The sequence below is a fragment of the Peromyscus leucopus genome, chromosome 1 (assembly GCF_004664715.2).
Source record: "Peromyscus leucopus breed LL Stock chromosome 1, UCI_PerLeu_2.1, whole genome shotgun sequence".
Classification (NCBI taxonomy): Eukaryota; Metazoa; Chordata; class Mammalia; order Rodentia; family Cricetidae; genus Peromyscus; species Peromyscus leucopus.
In genome coordinates this window covers 102,852,956-102,873,142 of record NC_051063.1, presented here as the reverse complement: position 1 = coordinate 102,873,142, position 20,187 = coordinate 102,852,956, and the positions used below count along the sequence as shown (strand labels likewise).

Here is a 20,187-nt window from a genome sequence, read left to right as displayed (position 1 = left end):
AGACTGGAAGACTTTAGGAAGGGAGGGTATCAAATTGAAGGTCAGAGCCTACAGAATACCAGCAAAAGGGCAGACTGGAGATGAGCCAGAACCAAGATTCCCTCCCCAAAAGGAGTTTGATTCTAGCATCCTGTGCTCTTTCCTCTGGACAAAAGCCTGACTGTGTCCTGGGAAGAACCCAGCAAGGATGTTCTCTGTGAGTTTAAGCCACACACTCCTTTCTGAACTGCATATTGAAAATGAATTCTTTTCATTATAACAGAAGGGAGCTTGCCACTAAGAAGCCCTTCAGGGCCCCCCCCTTTGAAGTAATGGATCCCTGTGTGATAGGAAGTGCTGACTGGGCATTGGGGTCTGGCACGTACATCATTCTGACACTGACCCTATCTGACCTGAGTCCTTCCCTTTAACATAGCTTCAGTTTACCCATGCTAAAAGTTAGCCTGTGATACCCAAACCTTCCATTATGATATTTTGTGACACCGAATGAGCATTTGCCTTATAATTTACCCAAGTACATGCAAATATAAGTTTTCATATTTATTCAGCAATTATTAACTCTTTCTGCAGCTGATCACCACCATCTCTGTTTTAGGCTTCTCTGTGTGCTCTTCAAGCATCCTGTCTAATTTCTTCATTACCCTTATTCAGAACTAAAATATCTCCTTCCCTCTGAACCATACTCTCAAAAGGCAGAGTATGGGCGTGGTTGCTTATGTTCCCAGCATCTCACCTGCTCTTAGCACATGACAATAAATATTTCTTGACTAAATTAATTTATAAATGGGCACAGGCAATACAGGGAATAAAAGAGGAGATGCAGGCCCTCCTCTTGTCTTCCTTCATGAAAACTGGGGACAAGGAGGTGGAAGGCCTGTACTGGCCTTACAGCAGGCATTGAGGCTTAGGTGGAACTCAGGTCCAGGCTCACAGCATTCAAGCAGGCAAAGGGGAAAGACAAAGCTACTCTGAGAAGTAGAAACAAAACAAGCCCTGAACCTGCGTGCTGTGTAGAGAGTACAGGAAGATGGCCACCCACTGGGCCCTTAGGGAGACTTGAATGAGGAAGGAAGGCCTTTGGGGTGAAACAACCAAGATAAATTTGTAGTCAAAATAGTTTGGAAGTAATTGTCAGGTGTGTGTGTGTTTGACCATAGTGATTTTTACTTTTAAAAAGGTACAATATAAAGTTTCCTGCAGCACTTTAGGAAAGGAGGGTATCAAAGGAGGATACATAGTGGGAAAGAGATGTGTATGTCCCTGCCACATCTCTGGCCCTCCTCAGGGCGGGCCTTGTAACTTTTCTTATGATCCCACCACCATGGGAGAAAACCACAAGCATGTTATCGTGCAGTTTAGGGAATAAGTCTGAAATGGGTCTCACTAGGGTAAAATCAAGGTGTCTTCAGAGATGCCTTCCTTTTTGGAGACTCGAGCAAAGAACCTGTTCTCTCACCCTGTCCAGTTTTTAGAGGCCTTCATTCCATACTTTGGAGCCCATCCATCTCCAAATAGCAATGAACCATTGAGTTTCTTTCGTATTTCATCACCCTAACATTCATCCTTTTCCCTTCTCCCCCCTTTATAAAGACCCTGTGGTTATGGTGGGCCGACCTGGAGAACAAGGTATCTCCGCCAACTCATAAGCAACCTTCATTGTGTCGGCAGCCTTTGTGACCATTCTTGTCTCCATGACATATTCACAGGCTTAGGACTTGGGAACATCTTTGTGGGCATACTCTGCCTAGAACACTCTCAGAGATATTTTATGTATGCTTTGTTTTTATTCTTATTTTTAAAGAGTTAATATTTGCACATAGCACAAATTTCAAAAGTTTTCAGTGATGAAAGTCTTAACTCCCACCCCAGCTCCAACCCAAGTATTATCCAGTCTCTCTGTTGTATTTCTTCTTTTTCCTCCTTGTATTTAATCAGCACAGACACTTTTATTCCCAAGCAAATACCCTTGTTCATCAGACTTTCCCCCAGAACCTGGCATTCCTGAGCTTCTTGCCAGAACCAGTCTTTATGCAACACTTCAAGACAGATGTTTTCCATATTTTCTAACCCCAGCATCGCCCACAGTGACCAGTTGACACGTGGCCTTCTGTGGTATGCAAAACCCCTTCCCCCGTATATCTATATATTGTCATAGTGTACTCACAGATACATACTGTTTTAATGCCTGTAGTTCATTACTGTCCTTAATTATATTAAGTTGTCTGGTTTTCCAGGGTAGCATTCCTTCCTTCCTTCCTTCCTTCTTCCTTCCTCCTCTCCCTCTCTCTCTCCTTCCCTCCCTCCCTCTCTCTCTCTCTCTCTTTGTTGTTATTGTTTGTTTTGGTTGGTTTATTTGTTTTGGGGGTGGGGAGACAGGGTCTCTCTACAGAGTCCTGACTGTCCTGGAACTTGCAGTTTAGCCCAGGCTGCCCTTGAATTAAGATCCTCCTGCCTCTGCCTCCTGAGTGCTGAGATTAAAGGTGTGCACTGCACCACCGTCTGTTTTTATTCTTTGAGCATTAGCAGGACAGTTCAGGCTCATCTTGTGCCCACCTTATTTCTACCTTGACTGGGATTTTTAGTGAGCAGTTGTCTTAGAGACTAAAATCTAGTCCTGAGCTTCTTTTCTTCCTCCTCCTTTTTGCAGTTTTTGTGGTTTTACTTAAACAAGAAATAAAATCTGCCTGCGAGCTATGTCTTCCTTCACTGCTCAGCCTGGTGGTGTTGGGATCGGTGACTCTAATGGCAGCTTTACAGCTCTGTCTACTGTGGCTCTGCAGTTCCAGGAGGAGACGTAGTAATGTCAGCGCAGTAAAGATCTGTTGCTCAGCAGCAGCACTTCCAGCTCCTTGACCTCATGGACCTAGTTATCTTTCTCTTGCATCGACAAAACACCATGACCAAGGCATCTTATCAAAGAAAATGTTCAACTTGGGGCTCCTGGTTGCAAAAGGTTAGAATCCATGACCATCATGGTAGGGAGCGTGGCAGCAGATACACAGGCATGGTGCCGGAGCAGTAGCTGAGAGCGCACATCTCTGTGTGCAGCACAAGACAGTGAACTCACTGGGAAGGGCTTGGCCTTTTTGAAACCTCAGGGCTCTTCCCCAGTGACACATCTAACTAGTGCCAGATGACTTTCTTTGTCTTTTTTTTTTTTTTTTTTTTTTAATGTTCTTGGACTTCATCAGAGGTCAGAGTGCAGCCATGACTCCACATAGGAAATGGCAGCTACCTACAGACAGCAAGGAGGAAGAAGGCTTGGGCACACTTCTTGTACTTTCTGTTAACGGCCAACATTTCCAGGTTTCTATTGGGGGGTTGGGGAGGATGTATGAGTGTGTGTATATGTGTAGAGGCCGGAGGAGGACATGAGGTGTTTTCCACAATCATTTGCCACCTTACTGTTTGAAACAGGATCTCTTGTTGAACCTGGAGCTCACTGATTGCCTAGACTGACTGGCCAGCAAGCTTGGATCTCCTTGTTCCTGTCCCCCAGCCCTGGGGTTACAAATGTGCCACTGTGTCCTGCTTTTACATGGGGGCTGGGGGTCCAAACTTAGGTCCTCTTGCTTACCTGGAAGGTACTTTATAGACTGAGCCATCTCCTCAGCCCAAATTATTTACATTTTAGACACAAGTGCATACATGTCTACCATGAATATGAATGTTCACCTGTGCATATGCATCATGTGGAAATGCTAGGAACAGTAGTGACTCCTGCTTCAGTTGATTCCTGCATAGGTGTGTTCTTCACACATTTCATCGTTACATGCCTCTCCTCTCTTCTGAGAACACTGGCTGTTAGCTCAGTCATACAGTACAACACTGAGTCTCCAGGGCCATTTGCAGTTCTCACCCTACTCCAGGATGGCTTACCATCAGATATTGAGCTCAAAAGCTGTTTGAGTTCATGTTCTCCCTTTGGTGTATCTGTTATTCATCTGAAATGTAATACATTGATTTCTCAGTTTGCTTTCAGTTGTAGGGTTTTTTCTCCCTACCTAACTTGTTGGCATAAGTTTGCCTTTTAAATATGTAGAGCATTAGCTTGTTTCTAAAAGTCAAAGTTATAAAAGGGAGGCTGGAGATGTTGCTTAATTGGTAGAGTCCTTATCCAGCTTGCATAAGACTCAATCCCCAGCACAATAACCCGGGTATGGTGGTACAAGCCTGTAATCCCAGTACTCAGAAGGGGGAGGGAGAGGGGGGAGTGTGTGTGTGTGTGTGTGTGTGTGTGTGTGTGTGTGTGTGTGTGTGTGCAGGTACACATGTGGGAGTTATGTGTATGCATGCATGTGGAAGCCAGAGGACTACCTTGGGTATTAACTCCTCTGGGACATCATCTAGCTCCTTTGAAAGAGGATATCTTAAGGATCTGAAGCCCACCAATTAGACTAGACTGGCTGACCAGCAAGTCCCAAAGACCCTCCTATCTCCCTCCATACCCACCTGCACCTCCATCACTAGGATCACAAGCACATGCTCCCACACCCAGCATTTTTACTCAGGTCTCCATTCTTACAAGGCAACTACTTTAACGATGATGCCATTTCCCCAGTCCTAATACTCATGTTTTCTTACTTTGCCTTACTTCCTGCATAGGAGACTATATGTACTCTTTTTTAGTTTGCTTTTTTTATTTAATCATGCTTCTCAGGAAACATTTTATATAAATCTGCTGTCTCCCATTTTATGGCTGCACAGTATTCCATTCCTGGCCTATGCATGTACATGATTTTTAATATTCTGCAATCATAAACAGTGCAACTACATATGACCTGTTTGCTGTATATTTTGATATTACTGGCTGTGTGTCTGTCATAAAATCCTACAAGCAGTAGTCCTAGTTAGGAGGACATGTGCATAGATCTTTTGGTTACGTACCAGATGTTTCTCCTCCATAGAACTTCTGCAGCTTCACTTACACAAGAGTGTCTGTACCCCTCCAGCCCCTCAAAGACTGGATTGTCAAACTTTGGGACTTTTGTCATAGTAGAAGGGAAATAGTATTTCTTACTTAGTTACTTTGTTTGGTTCTCATTTAAATGTATTGGAACATCATTTCATATATTTAAGAACCATTTCGGCCAGGTGGTGTGGCACACACCTTTAATCCTAGCACTCTGGAGGCAGAAGCAGGCAGATTTTTGTGAGTTCTAGGCCAGCCTGGTCTACAAAGTGAGTTCCAGGACAGCCAGGGCTGTTACACAGAGAAATCTTGACTCCAAAAATAAGGGAATCATTTTAATTTTCTTTTGTGAATTTTTTTCTGTAGGACTTTTGGTCTTCACTTTTCCTCTTTGTAATTTTTGTTTTGGTTTTGTTTTTTGAGTCTTGCCATGCTGTCCCAGTTGGCCTGGTACTCACTTTAAAGTCCAGATTAGTTTCAAACTCTTAGCAATCTACCTGATTCAGCCTTCTGAGTGCTGGGATCAGAGATATACACAATACCCAGCTCTCTTGGTTTTTTTTGTTTGTTTGAAGATTTATTTTTATTTGTCTGGGTGAGCTTGTGCCATGTGTGTGCAGCTGCCCAAGGAAGCTAGAAGAAAGTATCTTTTTTTTTCCCCCGAGACAGGGTTTCTCTGTGTAGTTTTGGTGCCTGTCCTGGCTCTCACCCTGTAGACCAGGCTGGCCTCAAACTCACAGAGATCCACCTGGCTCTGCCTCCCGAGTACTAGGATTAAAGGCATGTACCACGACCACCCAGCAGATGTATCATTTTTAATTTGACCTTTACTTGGTGCCACAAATCTGGTTCATCCTGCAGCCTCAGCTCTAGGACAGACTTGGTAAAGTCCTCAGAACTCATTAGGGAAAAGCACCGTTGAGTAATAATACAGCCCAGGCAAGGAGTTCACCAGAGTGGTCCTGTGCCTGTTCTCCACCCTCTCCTCACTCCTCTTCCCCCCACCCTCCTGATAACTGCTAAGTGTAGAGAGGGAGCATAAACTGGGAGAGTTGTTGGCAGCAGCCTCTGTGTTGGGAAAATGCAGCAGTTTTATGAGGAAGATGAGTAATCCCTTCAGCCTTGATGGGAGGCTGAGAAGTACCAGATAAATGGTTCCTTTGCCCAGACCCGTAGCCTATGACATTTGATACCATATTAAAGACACCTCTTCCACACTTGTGACTCTTCACACTGGTAAGTACAGTTAAGAAGATCCCACTGGGATGTTCCTGCACTTGTTTGCACAGTCAACTGGGAATAAGTCTTCCTGAAGTGCAGAACAGAAGTCTGTGAATGTGGCTTATTCTAGAATCTAGAGGCTCATTCATTGCTTTTATGTTTTGTTTTGTTTTGTTTTGTTTTGTTTTGACGATGTGTTGATGTCTAGCTTAGACTGGTTCAGATTTATAACAGTCCTCCTGCCTCAGTCTTTCCAGTGCTGAGATGATGGGCTTGAGCCACCACAACTGCTGATACTTTTTAAAGAAGTCTGGACTGAGCTTTGGGGAACAGACTTGTGAATAGAAGCCTTCTCTCCACTGCTATGGACATCAGCTGGGATTGGTCAACAGACGCTTAAACATCTGGTCAGCTCAGCCCTTTGGGGTGAGCAGTGTTTTATATATAGACAACCCATCAAGATTGATTGGCCTTCTAACTGAATTAGCCAGATGTGTGGGCATTGTGTGCCCTTTCCTCAGCCTCCTCCAATGTTGTTAGAGGAAAGCAGACATGCGATTAGCATGTTTGAAGATGATGTGGTTTTAGTGCGTAAACAAAAGAGGCCTCCTCCCGCAGACTGTGGCTCTGCCACAAACGCCAGCAGTATAATTACAACTGCTGAATTTAGCCTAGACCTAAGCTTGGCTTTCTCAGGCTCAGCTGCTATTTGCAAGATGGGGAGGGGAGTCAAGGCTGACAGAGCCTAGGGGCCCAGGCTCTTATATAGTCTGCTCCAAGCTCTGCTTTATTCAGAGCGTGCTGACACCTTTAAGGGTAGTGTGCTGGATTGTGGGGAGGAGGAGAAATAGGGCTAGTCTGAAACCCATAACTTCACAAAACTTTCAACAACAACAAAAAAAAAAAGAGCTGAGCTTCTGGCCCCCAGTGCCATCCCATGCTACTCAGAGCATTATGTGCATGTGCAAAGTCCCACAGGCTTGCAGAGAGCTGGGGTCTGAGGTAGGAGACTTGCCTTTTGCTTGGCTGGCTCTGCATGTGCGTGTGTTTGGGTGCTCATTCCTTTGGTTGTTCACCTCCTCTGCTGACCACACTGGCCTGCATATTTTCCTTAGAACAAACAAGGCATTTTCATACTGCCAGTAGCTCTGCTGATGTTAATATTCTGTAAACAACTCACATGCGGTGTGTCCAAACCTGCCCTCCTCACACTGTCTTCCACACTGTATGCTTGGTGAATGACATTGTCACCATCTACCAGCTTCCACAGGAAAGCATTATCAGTGAGTCTGTTGCCTTCTGCCTCTGTGTTTAACAAGCCGTCTGTCTGTGGACTTCCTCTCAGGTCCGTCTTTCCTGTGCCCCACTCACCCTTAGCTCAGGCTCTAGAGAGCCTCTAGCACCACAGCAGCCTCATTGTTGCCCTACCTTCCTTAGGGTCTCCGTCAACCCAGCCTCTGCCCTGCAAAACTCTTTGCTCCCCTGCTCTGGAACCTCCAGCAATTTCTGTGTTCAAGGTCAACCCAGATGCCTCACCCTGCATCCTTGTTCTCTGCAGTCCACATGAGTCTTCTGCCACTCTCTCAAAGATGCAAGGGTGATGGTTTGCTTTGAGACCGGGACCAGTCCCTGCTGGGCCCACAGGACGTTGTCTGGGAACTAGACAGGAGCTGTCTTCAAGGGCCTGCTAAATCATTCAGGCCCTAGCAGTCTTTCCTTCTCCAAGCCTCCTCATTCACTTTTCCCTGTGAGAAGCCCTTTCCTACTTCTCCAGCTATACAAGTCTGCTTAATCTTCAAGAGGCCACTCCTTACATCATCTTTCAGGCATTCCCTGGTGTCTTACATGAGGAGACTCACTTCTCACCCTCTTCCCCCACAGCAGTGTGAGAAAGCTTAAAATGTACAGATTTATTTCAGTTAAAGAGTTGACAAACAGATCCCCTCTACATCCCCTCCTTGCACCCCTTCTCTTGGCTCCACAGATTCTGCCACCAGTAGCCCTGGCCAGGCTATTAATGAAGGAAGAGCACCCAGTTCCCCTTCTGTCTGCTGTGAAAGTAAGGCAACCAGCTCCCTGCTCACCACCCAGATCCATGCATATTCATAGGGGGCACTTGCTGCAGGAAGGACTGCTTAGTAATGACAATTAGAGGAAGCCTAACAGTAGCTGTCACTCATTGAAACCTCACTACATGCCAAGGCTTTTATCTCTTCTCATAACTAACCACAAGATACAGACTCTTATCATCTACATTTCCATGTGTGTAAGAAGGGTACCAGACTGTCTGGGGACTTGCACAGGTTCGTCCTCACGATGACAGGATCATTGTATTATATTTTGCTTATGTTCTCATGAGCCAGATTCCACAGTCAACACTACAGGGTAAAGTGGGTCCTGGAATGTTGGTTGGCTGATTGGTTGGTTGAATGGATCAGTGTTCTTCCCATTGAACTTGACTTCAGGTTTAAGAGGCACTTGGCTGAGTGTCTGTAGCTTATGCCAAGAAGTATGGATTTTGTCTCATCTCCTAATGCCCAGCTGTACACAGACATGTTCCCTCCCACTCAGTAACAAACTGCCTGGAACTCTTTCCTGGCTCATATTTACAAGAGAATGTGATAAATTCCGTATTGATCCCTCCTGTTCCACTGTAAATTTTGCAAAAGATGATTAAATAGAGCAATAGAGTCTGCAGGCATTGTGGCTCAATATGTTGTGGACTGGTGTATCGACCTCCTCCATCCAAAGGCAGCCAGCGCCTAGCCCTGCTGCCCCAGACCAGTAATTAAAATCCTGTGAGACTGGGATTTAAAATCCAATCATATCCCTGAATCAAGCCTTCTAGCCTCCCCATGTGACGAGTGCAATAAGGTAACGGCAGGAGCGTGTTTATGTCTGTGCTGAAGCAGTCCCCATAGGGTGGGTAAGAAATGGAGAGTTGGGTAGCCCTGCTGGCTAAATCACTTCACCCTGACACCACGGCCACTTGTAAGACAAGCTGTGGGTACATAAACAAGTCCCAGCCAAAGACCACAACTCAGGCTGTAAGAGCAAAACATCAAGCACAAAAATCCACAAATTCTGTTTCACTGTGTGCTTCTATTCCCACAGACAGTGTGGTGAGTTTCAGTGAGTGATCTGGTCCTGATTAAGCTACTTGGGGAATTTGGCAGCCAAATGTGTGAGAATTTCCACCAGAACTCTGACTAACCGGAACTGAAACTAGACTTCCCTTGTACTGAGTCTTGCTGTCAAGGCTCATGCTGCTGTTGGAGATAGGTGTGTCCCCTCCTCCCTGCAGGATCAGGAGCTCCCTAGGAGCAGAAACAGCATCTTCTTACTCACTTTGTATCCCTCAGACCTAGCACACCGATCGATAGACGTGTGAAGGACTCTCAGAAAGTATCTTTAAATGAATGAGTGAATATATAGAGAAATTAGCAGTTAATACTGAAAAAAGGGCCTGACTGGCAAGATGGCACAGTAGTTAAGATCATTTGCTGCTCTTGCAGAGGGCCAGGGTTTGAGTTCCAACACCCACATGGTGGCTCACAACCATGTGCAACTCCATTTCCAGAGGATCTGACATCTTCTGGCCTTCATAGGCACCAGGCACACAAGTAGTGCACAGGTATACATGCAAACAAAATACCCATTCACATAAAATAAAATCTTAAAAAACTATAAATGACATTTCAGTAGTGCACTTACCAAGTAGCTATCCATTCAGTACACGAGTACTTCTGGTGCTGGAGAACTTGCTGTGCCATATGCTACCTTCAGACTTTCCGATGCTTAGCAAGTCAGCCATGGAGTGCATCCAAGGGTCTTATTATTAACCTCCCAGTTCTGCATGGTGGCCGGCTTGGTCTCCTGAATTTTTTTTTTTTTCTCCAGCCCAAACTACCAACCAGTTTCATGAGCCATTTTTCTCACATGGCTTCTAAACCCTTTTCTACACCAGTTGTATTTCCAGAATAATCTCTCTACTTTGTCTCTCTTCCAAAACCTATGACTCCTCCTTTATACTTTACCTCTTAGTGTCAGTCTTCTGTTGGATGTGTTGGATGCCCTTCCCACCCCAATTACATCTACAGATTTAATGAGTAGCCCAGCCCATGCTATCCATAGCAGAAATAAACATGCTGAACAGAACCAAACCCACCAACTGTCACTGGAACTCTTCTGGTCTATCTTTTGCCCTATCCCCCTGGGGTCTGATTGTCTCTCAATCGCTGACTGACATCCCAGATGTTACTGACATCCAGCTTCTTCATTGTGACCACAGGGTTTTCCTGAGACATCCCATCAAATGTCTCTAACTGCCTGACTGAGCTCTCAGGTAGTCCTGACACAGGAAGAGGCTAGTCTCGTGATTAACATGGACCATTAGTTGCCCAACAGTCACCCACCTCTCTTTCTAGAGGCTCACAAAGGACCCTTTACTGGTATGTTTGGTTCTGGAGATAGGCATTCTGTGGAAAGTGTATGGTGAGGTGAGTGCTTTAATGATCAAAAAAGGAAAGGACTCAAAGGCTGTTCATTTCACCAAGTTTATTTATTTGCTGTGTGTGTGGGTGTGCGCGCGCACGCGCGCGCGCGCGCGCACACACACCACACACACACACGAACGCATGTACATACATGCACATGTCACAGCATGCATGTGGAGGACAGAGGACAACTTGTGGGAGTTGGTTCTCTCCTTCATCATAGAAGTCCCAGGGCTCAAACTCAGGTCATCAGTCTTGATGGCAGATTCCTTAATCTGCTGAGCCAAGTACTGAGTTTTTTTCTCTGCTCCTCCCAGCTGTGGTTTCCCGGCTCCCCAGACTCATGGTGCATGATGGGAGGGGACCAATCCATCTCCTCACTCCTCCATCCAATATGTCAGTTTCTCTCTTGTCTGTCCCCCTCCAGTCTGGGTTCTGTTAGAAGATAAGGCCTACTGCTTTCACTATGTGCCGGTCCTTGGCCTGTCTGTGCTGTGGGACTTGATGGAGTGTCTGAGTGGTAGCTTTCTGTCCCCCAAACTCCGAAGGTAGTGGAGCCCCTCCTGCTCTCCATCAGAGGAAAGGTCTCTGGGTGCTGTCTAGGAAGCTGAGTTACTGTGGCTCACCATTCCCTTTGCCCCAGACCAGGAACCCTGAATGGAAAGAAAGGAAATGCTTTGTCCCACCCTTTCTACAGCGATGTCTGTCCCCAGCCCATGATGGGAAACTCCTCTCTCTTGCTTGGCCCTAGAGCATCTAAGCACATTGGAGGAGAAGGGGGCCAGGGAGGGGGAGATGGTCTTAATGTCTTTTTGAGTCATCAGGCCTTTGGTGGCACTTTGAGGTGGGATGGGGGAGCAAAGCGAGCTTCTTTATTTAAAAACAAAACTAACATTTCAAACATTTATGAAAGAGAATGAACCCCTGTTTTAAATCTTAGCTTCACTGTTTGCTCTATGACCACAGGCAAATTATTTCAACTCTGAGCCTGTTTTCTCTTGGTGTGATAAATTATTCAGGCACAGTATGTAAAGACTGTGTACCCAGCAAGTGTTAGCCTCTGTCCCTGCTCTTACTCTTCTACCAGACCCAGGCAACCTGTAAAGTGGAAAACAACACCTCCCCTGCTTCCTTCACCAAATTGCCAAGGATTAAATCCATGGGTGTAGTCAGCAGAAGATGCAGCCTGGGATCCATGCCTTATAACTGTTCTTGGTTAAGGCGTGGCACGTCTCTGACAGTATCTGTCTAATGTGTGCACATGTTGAGCCGTGGTGAGTATATGGAACATGGAAGACACTCCATGAGGCCTCAGGAGACTCTTGCTCCTTCTGCTGTGTTTCCTTTGTCGCTCTCAGTGAGCCTTAGATGTCTGCCTCTGGGAATGCAAGAAGAGTTGGTCAGTGTCTGGCCTCAGGAGTTATGGAGACTGGCTGTGACAGCTGAAGTGTGGCAGGCCATGACCAGAAAAGGGAACGGGGAGAACAGGAACCCAGAGGGGAGATTCCTGGCCACTGTCCTTGAAGAATGTAGGATCTAGGTAGTCACGAGGACAAGGAGCAGGGCTCTGGGCTGAAGGAACTGCACAGATCTCATGCCAGAATGAGTGTGGTGACAGAGAAGCACACAGCTTGTCCCACCATCTTTCCAAAGGCTTACTTCCCAAAATGCTAGTCTACATTGGGTACCTCTAATCATGGAGGGACGCTTGTAATGCTCACCAAACCTCTCACTGCAGATAGGAAAGAGACTGCCAGAATCATGAAAGTCAGGACGAAGGGAGCAGAGAAGCAGAGGTGAATGTGAAGAGGAAGAGTGGATGAGAAAGCTTTTACAGAGATCACTGTAGTCTTTTTTCAACCATATTCAAAAAACTCATAAAACCCATAGAGGTAGGCAGGACAGCAGTCAGAACAGTAGAGAAGTGCCCGGCCAGCAGGTGGTACTCCTCACCTGCCTGCTCCCAGCCTGGAGGGGAAATGCTTCTCCTCTTCTCACGACAGACAGAGAGGCATCTGGGACCAGCAAAGAGTCTAGGGGTTCTCCCTTACAGGAAGAAGGGCATGACCATACACTTGCTGTAGGAAGGCTTTTCCAGCAGACAGAACAACTGCCATGTTCTCTCAGCCTCAAAAGAGAGCTCCTGAGGAGAAGATAGGTTTTTCTGGCAAATATGAGTAAGCATCTGTGCTGGGCCTGCGCTGGTGTACAGCAAGGTGGAGACGGAGGAGAGTGATAGCCTTTAATGGAGTTCTTGCAGGGAGACAGACAAGGCTATGGGAGAGTAGAAGATGGTACGCAGGCTTTGCTGAGTTCTGCTCCAGTCCCAAGAGGCCTTCCTGGAGAAGACAGACTCAGTCTTAAAAGATGGAGTCAGTGGAGCCAGGGGACCACCTATTCCTGATGCAGTAGAGAGAGGTGACAAGGTACCTCTTGGGAGTCGGAAGACTCATACGAAGTGCTTTCCCATTTGGAGCCTGGGTGATTGTCAAATCACAGGCACATGCTGACCCGAGAAGAGCAGTAGGCTCCCTAAGCACCAGGAGCCCGGCGTCTCTCACCGACTCCGCTTCCAATCCCTTCACCTACTGGGTGAAGAGATCTCAGCCAACCACAGCAGCATCAACCAGCACCAGCTCCTTGCCCACCCAACTACCCCTACCCTACTTTCTGGGCCCAGTCCTTATTGACAGATCCCCCAGAATCTGAAGGAATTCAAGACAAATGGTTAAGAGGATGGAGTTAATAAAATTTGAAAAATCGAGGCCTGTCACTCCACTAAACTTTTTTCAATACCACTGACAGAAACATATTTCCCCAATGAGTGACCTTCCACAGCTGTAGCGGGCAGGCGCAGCCGCAGCCGCGCTGCCAGGAAGCCAGGCTGCTATTTATCAAATATTATAAGCTGGGACAACTAATCTGGAGCAGGAGAGGAAGGAGGGGTCCTGCACCACACTGCCTAGGGTGCTCCAGGTGTTTGCCCCAGCCCCAGACAGCCAGTGGGAGGTGACGGATGGCCTGCGATTAGTGCTCCCACCTCCTTCCAGCCCTCTCACTTGCTCCCAGAGGCCTGGCCCTCTAGGCCAGCTGCTTGGCCTGGAGGGGCCCTGGGTGGGAGGCAAGGGGAGGTCAGGCCAGGGCACGGGCCATCCTGATGCCCCCGGAGAGGGCAACGGGGTGAGGCCCAGCGTGGTTATTTATTGGAGTGTAATGGTTTGTGGCCGTTGGTCGTGAAGGTGAAATCGATCAGTGGTAGAAGTCAGGTTCTATCAATTATTAGAGCAATTAGTCAAGTCAGAGGGAGGGTGTAAGTCTGGGGGAGTAATATTGGATGGACATTATCCAGGTGCCCCTGCCTCAGCCTTCCCAAAGTGGGCAGATGTGCTGCCCTGAGGCTCCAGAACCTTAGAGAACCCGGCTGGTTTCCCCTGGCGAGTAGCCTGCCCTGAGAGTCTTCTGGACTGGAGCCGAGGCCCAGCGCTGCTGTAAGAGGAAGCCCAGGTGCAGAGAGGTCCTGCCTGTCCCCACCCCATGCTTTATGAGAAGTGACGCGACTCCTGCTAGAGATTACTCGGTGGCCAATGTTCGTGGCACACATTTTTCATTCTGTAAGCAAATATAGATCACTGACAGCCAGCGCTTGTCTGAGGCTGCTGATCTCACCCTCCTCCTCCTCCTTCCACCGCCTTCTTCTCTCGCCTTCTCTCCTCCTCCCCTGTGCCCATTCCTCCTCCCTTCCTGGTTCCTCTTCCTCTGGGGAGCTAACCCCACTCCACAGAGCACACATCTAATGGCAGGACGCCCCTCCTGGTCAGAGAAAGGAGAGACCTCTCCATTACTCCTTTGAGGCCCCTGGCCCAGCTGTGCCATGGGAATGACTGGCTCCTGGGCCCCCAGTGCCCAGCACCCAGAAAGCAGGGCCATGCCAAGAGAATAAACCCCAAGTGCTCTGGTCCTTCTTGAACTCTGTGGTTCTTGTCTGTCCGCCTGTCCTTGGGCACAGTGGCCAGCCTCGCCTGTGTCACCGTCGTGAGCTCACCATGTCCCCATAGGCTCCTGGAGAGCTAAGTTTGTACTCGACTCAAACTCAGAGGACCCCTGTTCCTAAAGACCGGAAAAGACGTCTGCAAAAGAGACAGAAAGACTGGTCACAGGACTGAGGGCAGTATTTGAAAAGAGGCCTTAAAAAACGCAAAGGAGTCAATAGACAGATTACCAGTTACCACAGAACAGTAAGGAGGGATTTTAAAAAAAAAAAAAAAAAAAAAAAACAGATTCCCAGCACTCAGGATAACCAGGCAGGGGAGCTCGTCAAGTTCAAGGATAGAGTGGGCTATATAGTGAGCTTAAGGCCAGCTCCTCCCTAAAACCAAAAACCAAATAAGCATGGGGGGAGGGGCTGAAGAGAGCTTTCAATTCCAGCAGACACATCAGGCAGCTCACAACAGTCTAACTCCAGATCCTATGCCTCTGACCTCTGTAGGCACCTGCACACCCACACACAATTAAAGTAAATCTTGAAGAAAAAAGAAGTATATAAAGAAGAAATGCTCATTAGCCCCGCCAGTCCCCATCCTGCACAGAGAGCCGCTGGTGTGCAGTGCCCAGAAAGTGCCAACTGATCTTAAAGAAAGAATGAGGCTCTGGGTGAGCCTCTGAGTTCTTAAAAGACCAGAAACTTAGTAATGCTGATAAACACACACTCTGTTCAGCCAGACTATGGGGGAGGTATGAACCTTACTGGAGGTAGGAAGATCCCTCCTCGCTGGGCACCCCCTCACTAAGGAGGCCACACTTAGTGCTGTGGACGGTGGAGGAGCACTGGAGGGATTCCAGCAGGAGGGTATCATCGCCACTCTGCAGAGGGTGTGGAGAATTGGAGTTAGGGAAACCTAGGGCTAGGGTGGACTCCTGGCTCAGAACAGTAGGTTGTTGTTTGTTTTTTACTCTTTACTCTTTTGGGGGGCCCACCACCGAGCTCCCAAATAAATCACACACAGAGGCTTATTCTTACTTATAAATGTCCAGCCTTAGCTTGGCTTGTTGCTAGCCAGCTTTACTTAAATTATCCAGTCTAGCTTTTGCCTTTGGGCTTTTACCTTTCTCTATTTTTGTACACCTTCCTTTCTTACTCCGTTGCTGGTTGTGTAGCTGAGTGTCTGTCCCCTGATGTCCTCCTCCTTCTCTCGTTTCTTGATCTCTCTCCTCCCAGATTTCTCCTTCCATATATTTTCTCTGCCTGCCAGCCCCATTTGTCCTTTTTCCTCCTCGACATTGGCCATTCAGCTCTTTATTAGACCATCAGGTGTCTTAGACAGGCACAGTAAAACAGCTTCACATAGTTAAACAAAAGTAACACACCTTAAAATAATATTCCCCAACAACAGTAGGCCTGTGGCTAATGGTTGTACTTGAGTCCAGTTTCCATGTCCGTGTCTTGGTGATTTTAATTCCTCAAGGTTTCAAACATTAAATGAAAAGAAAAAAAAAGCCCACATAATAAGTGCAGAGTCAAGCATGAATACAGTGATCAGTAGACTGTTGTTACTGTCACCCCAGGGCATCTACTGAAAAGACAGGAGACGTACAGAGTGTGGCATGGTGGCGTACACAGCTAGTTCCGCACTCGGGAGTCTGAAGCAGGAGGGATGGTTGAGCCACGTATCAAGGCCAGTTTGAGAGAGAGCGAATGGTGTGGGTACTTGGTGCCCCACTCCTGTAAAGCACCCAGGAAACTAAATCTTGAGTTCAGGGTCTGCTTGGGCTATATAGTAAGACACTACCACCTCAGGAAAACAAAGGCAACACAAATAGAGACTTGAACAATTGATGAATGTTCCAAACAGACAAAGGGGGGGAATAGCTCCTATGTCCAGCTAGTAGATAAGGTGTGTGACATCACATCACAGAACAGAACATTATTCAGCTGTGCTGCCACATGAAGGAACCTTGAAAACATGTGCTATGAAAGAAGCCACACAGTGATGGCCACATGTCATGCAATTCCAGCTATATGAAATACCCATAAAAAGAGAAAGTTAACCTTTGTGGGGGGTTTTGTTTGATTTTGTTGTTTTGTAGTGGGTATGGGGTTTCTTCCTGGAGAGGGGTAAATTAGATAGTAGTGATGGTTACAACCTAAGATTAAACACCAAATGCTACACTTTAACACAATAGGTTTGTGGCCAGAGAGATGGCTCAGCAGTTAGGAGCATTGGCTGCTCTTCTGGAGTACCTGGGTTTATTCCTAGCATCCACATAGTGGCTCATAACGCCAGTTGCAGGGGACCAGACACACTCTCCTGGCCTCTTCATTTACCAGGCACCAGCGTTTTAGGGACCTATGGTAGCTCAGTGTTAGAGCACATCACATGTGTGATACCCTATTCCCAGCACTGTTTAAAATAAGAGGGGGCATGCCGGGCAGTGGTGGCGCACGCCTTTACTCCTAGCACTTGGGAGGCAGAGGCAGGCGGATCTCTAGAGTTCAAAGGCAGCCTGGTCTACAGAGTGAGTTCCAGGACAGCCTTACTGTTATACAGGGCTGTTACACAGAGAAATCCTATCTCGAAAAACAAAAACAGAAGCAAGATAGCTGGCATTGGTTAGAGTCAGGAAGAGAGTTGCCCAGAGCTGGGCTGTGGAGGAAGAGTCGGGGCCAGCCCTGAGAGTGAGAGGAGTCTTGTCATTTAAAGCCTTGCTAAGTACATGCCATATACTGGCTGCTCTGTGCCAGCACTTAGAAGGAAGTCATGAGGTTCTTGGCTAACCTTTGTCCTCCAGTCATCAGAACATACACACTCTCATCAGCTACCAAGACAGAGCCACGGTCCAGAGGACTTGGCTTACTCTGGCTGGCAGAAAAGAGCTGGGTATGGTGAGTCACATCTATAATCCCTCCATTTAGGAGGCTGAGATGAGAGGCTTGCTTTGAGTTTGAGGCAAATGCCAGGGCTACATAAGGAGACTCTGTCTCAAATGAGACAAATAAGATAATATTAAGGAGAAAATAAGCAGAACAGGGCTTTTAAATTACTATTTGGGCTATTCTGTTTTAGAAAGGAACCCGTTTATATGGCTTTGTGAATGGCTTTGTTCCTTTATATGCAGTTATTAGAAAATGTGAACATTTTAGTGAATATATATATGTATGTATGTATATGTATATATGTGAATGCATGTGTTAGTGTATAAATCTATGAATTTATTTGCTGAGTTTTGTTAGCATGTTTAGCTGCATAGACATATATATGAAGGCCCTAGTATATTGACCTCCATCAGGGAGGGCCACATATTCTCTCCTTCCAGAGTAACTTAGTATGTTTTCCTGTCATTCTGTAGTCTCGTAAATTTCCATGGGGATTCATACTGAAATTGAGGCTCCTAAGCCACCTATGAATACTGAGAACCTGCTAATCATTTGTATAGCTCTGACCATTTATCCTTTTTTTCCTGCCAGGAGCGAACCCCCTTCAGAGGAATGAGATGGGACACACACCCTTGGATTATGCCCGGGAAGGGGAGGTTATGAAACTTCTGAAAACCTCCGAGACCAAGGTGAGTAGTGAGAGGAGGCTGTAGGTACCCCCTGCATCATTTAACTTTCCACTTTTTGCTGGGGGGGTGGGGTGGGTGGGGAGTGTTTTACCTGTGTGTGTGTATATATGTACTATGTGCATGCAGTGCCCAGAAGAGGCAAGAACAGGGCATTAGATCCCCTGGACCAGAATTCAGACAGTTGTTAGTGGCCACATGGGTACTGGGAATGGAATTCAGATCCTCTGGAATAACAGCCGGAGCTCTTACCTGCTGAGCCATCTCTCTAGCCTATAACCTTCCACTTTTTCAATTACTTCAGGTGCCACACCAAAAGCACTTCTTAGGTGATCTTTTATTTTCTGACAACTGGTCTTACTACATAGCCAAAGTTGGCACTCCCAGAGTAAGTTATCAACTGAAGCAAATGCAGTTGACCACGAGGATATCTAGTAGGGTCCGTGCAGGAATGAGCCCAGAATACCTGGCTTTCTGACCCTTGTCTTGTTCTCTTTCTAGCATAGGGGATCTGTTGTCTGCAGACTGGCTGAAGTGCCGTAAAATAATCCCAAGTGCTGGGATTGCAGACGTGCATCACTAAGCCAACCCTTGATGATTATTGTCTACTTAAGTTCACATCCAGCTCTGGCTGTACCAAGAATAGGGAGCTTTGCTGTCATGAACATGGAGAGGGAGAGGCCCAAGACATTTGTGGCTTCTGAGAATTAGCGGTCACATTTTTTTTTTATGGTTGATACACATTTACCTTTTTTTTTTTTTTTTTTTTTTTTTCATTTTGTGGCATACGCCTTCATTTCCAGCACTTGGGAGGCAGAGTCAGGTGGACCTCTGTGAGTTTCAAAACCAGCCTGGTCTACATAGAGATTTACAGCAGGGCAACATAGAGAGATTGGGTCTCAAAACAACAGCAATGAAAACAAAAAAGTGATATGCCTAAACTCCAGTAAACATTCAAAAGGTTTACTTCTTCACAAAACAATTATTTTCTTAAATTGCACACTGCAGGGCTGGGGTAGCCCAGTTATTCAGAGCACTTGCCTGACACACAGAGGGGCCTGAAAATTAAAGAAAATAAATTGTGAAGCTGAATGGGGACCATACAGTTTTGAGTCTTAGACGCCAATAGATCCGTGTGCCACTACCAGGTGGACTGTGAAGGCCCAAGGTCTGGAGGTAGAGGGATGCGGACCACCCTCCTCTGCCCCTTCTCCTCCTGAACCTGGCAGTCACTGACAGCATGGGTTCTGCAGCCTCGCCTATGAGTGTTTCCCACACTGACACATAAGTGCAGTTGTTCCAGCTGCAGACTGTGTGTGTGTGTGTATTGGCTGCTGGGGCTCTGTTTGGTCCAGCCTTCCAGTCACATTTATTTTTAAGGTGACAACCTCCCAGCTTCTTTTTAGCAGAAGCCAAATGAAGTCTTGAGCAAAATATTAGTTCTTAGCCAGGTAGTGGTGGTACACACCTTTACTCCCAAGTACTTGAGAGACAAAGGCCTGTGGATCTCTGTGAGTTCGAGGCCAGCCTGGTCTACAAAGCAAATTCCAGGACAGCCAGGGCTGTTACACAGAAAAACCCTGTCTCTAGGAGAAAAAAAAAAAAAAAAGAGTTCTTCAGGCCTCACATCCCCTACAGCCTCCTACAACACCCTTCCCCCTCAGTCCTCTGCCCTTCCCCTGCACACAATCTCCGTAAGAGACATCTCCAGCCTAATGTTATTTTCTCAACACTGCTGCTTCCAGATAGCCTCAGGAAGTGTATCCCTCAGCTCCTCTTTAGACTTGGCCAAGAACACGTCTGCGCTGTGTCAGATGGTACGGCATAGGGCTGGTGCTGGTCGTGCCAAGGTTTCTTTCAAAGTGAACAAGCATCTTAGTGTCGGCACAGGTCGTTAGATCTCCTGAAGGCCACTTGACAAAATACGGTCCCCTGAGGGTGGTGGCCACAGTGTTAGCCTAGGACGAGGTGCCCTCAGCATCTCCCTCCTCTTCTGCCGTC

General features: G+C 46.8%; 1 protein-coding gene across 2 annotated transcripts in view; it reads left to right on the top strand.

Moving 5' to 3' along the window:
• Clpb (caseinolytic mitochondrial matrix peptidase chaperone subunit B) overlaps positions 1-20,187 on the top strand; it is a 126,909-nt gene that overhangs the window by 75,004 nt on the left and 31,718 nt on the right. For both annotated transcript variants that reach the window (XM_028889025.2, XM_028889024.2), the window contains one exon: positions 18,092-18,189. In XM_028889025.2, coding sequence (XP_028744858.1) covers positions 18,092-18,189 — 98 coding nt within the window. The remainder of the gene's footprint in view (positions 1-18,091; positions 18,190-20,187) is intronic.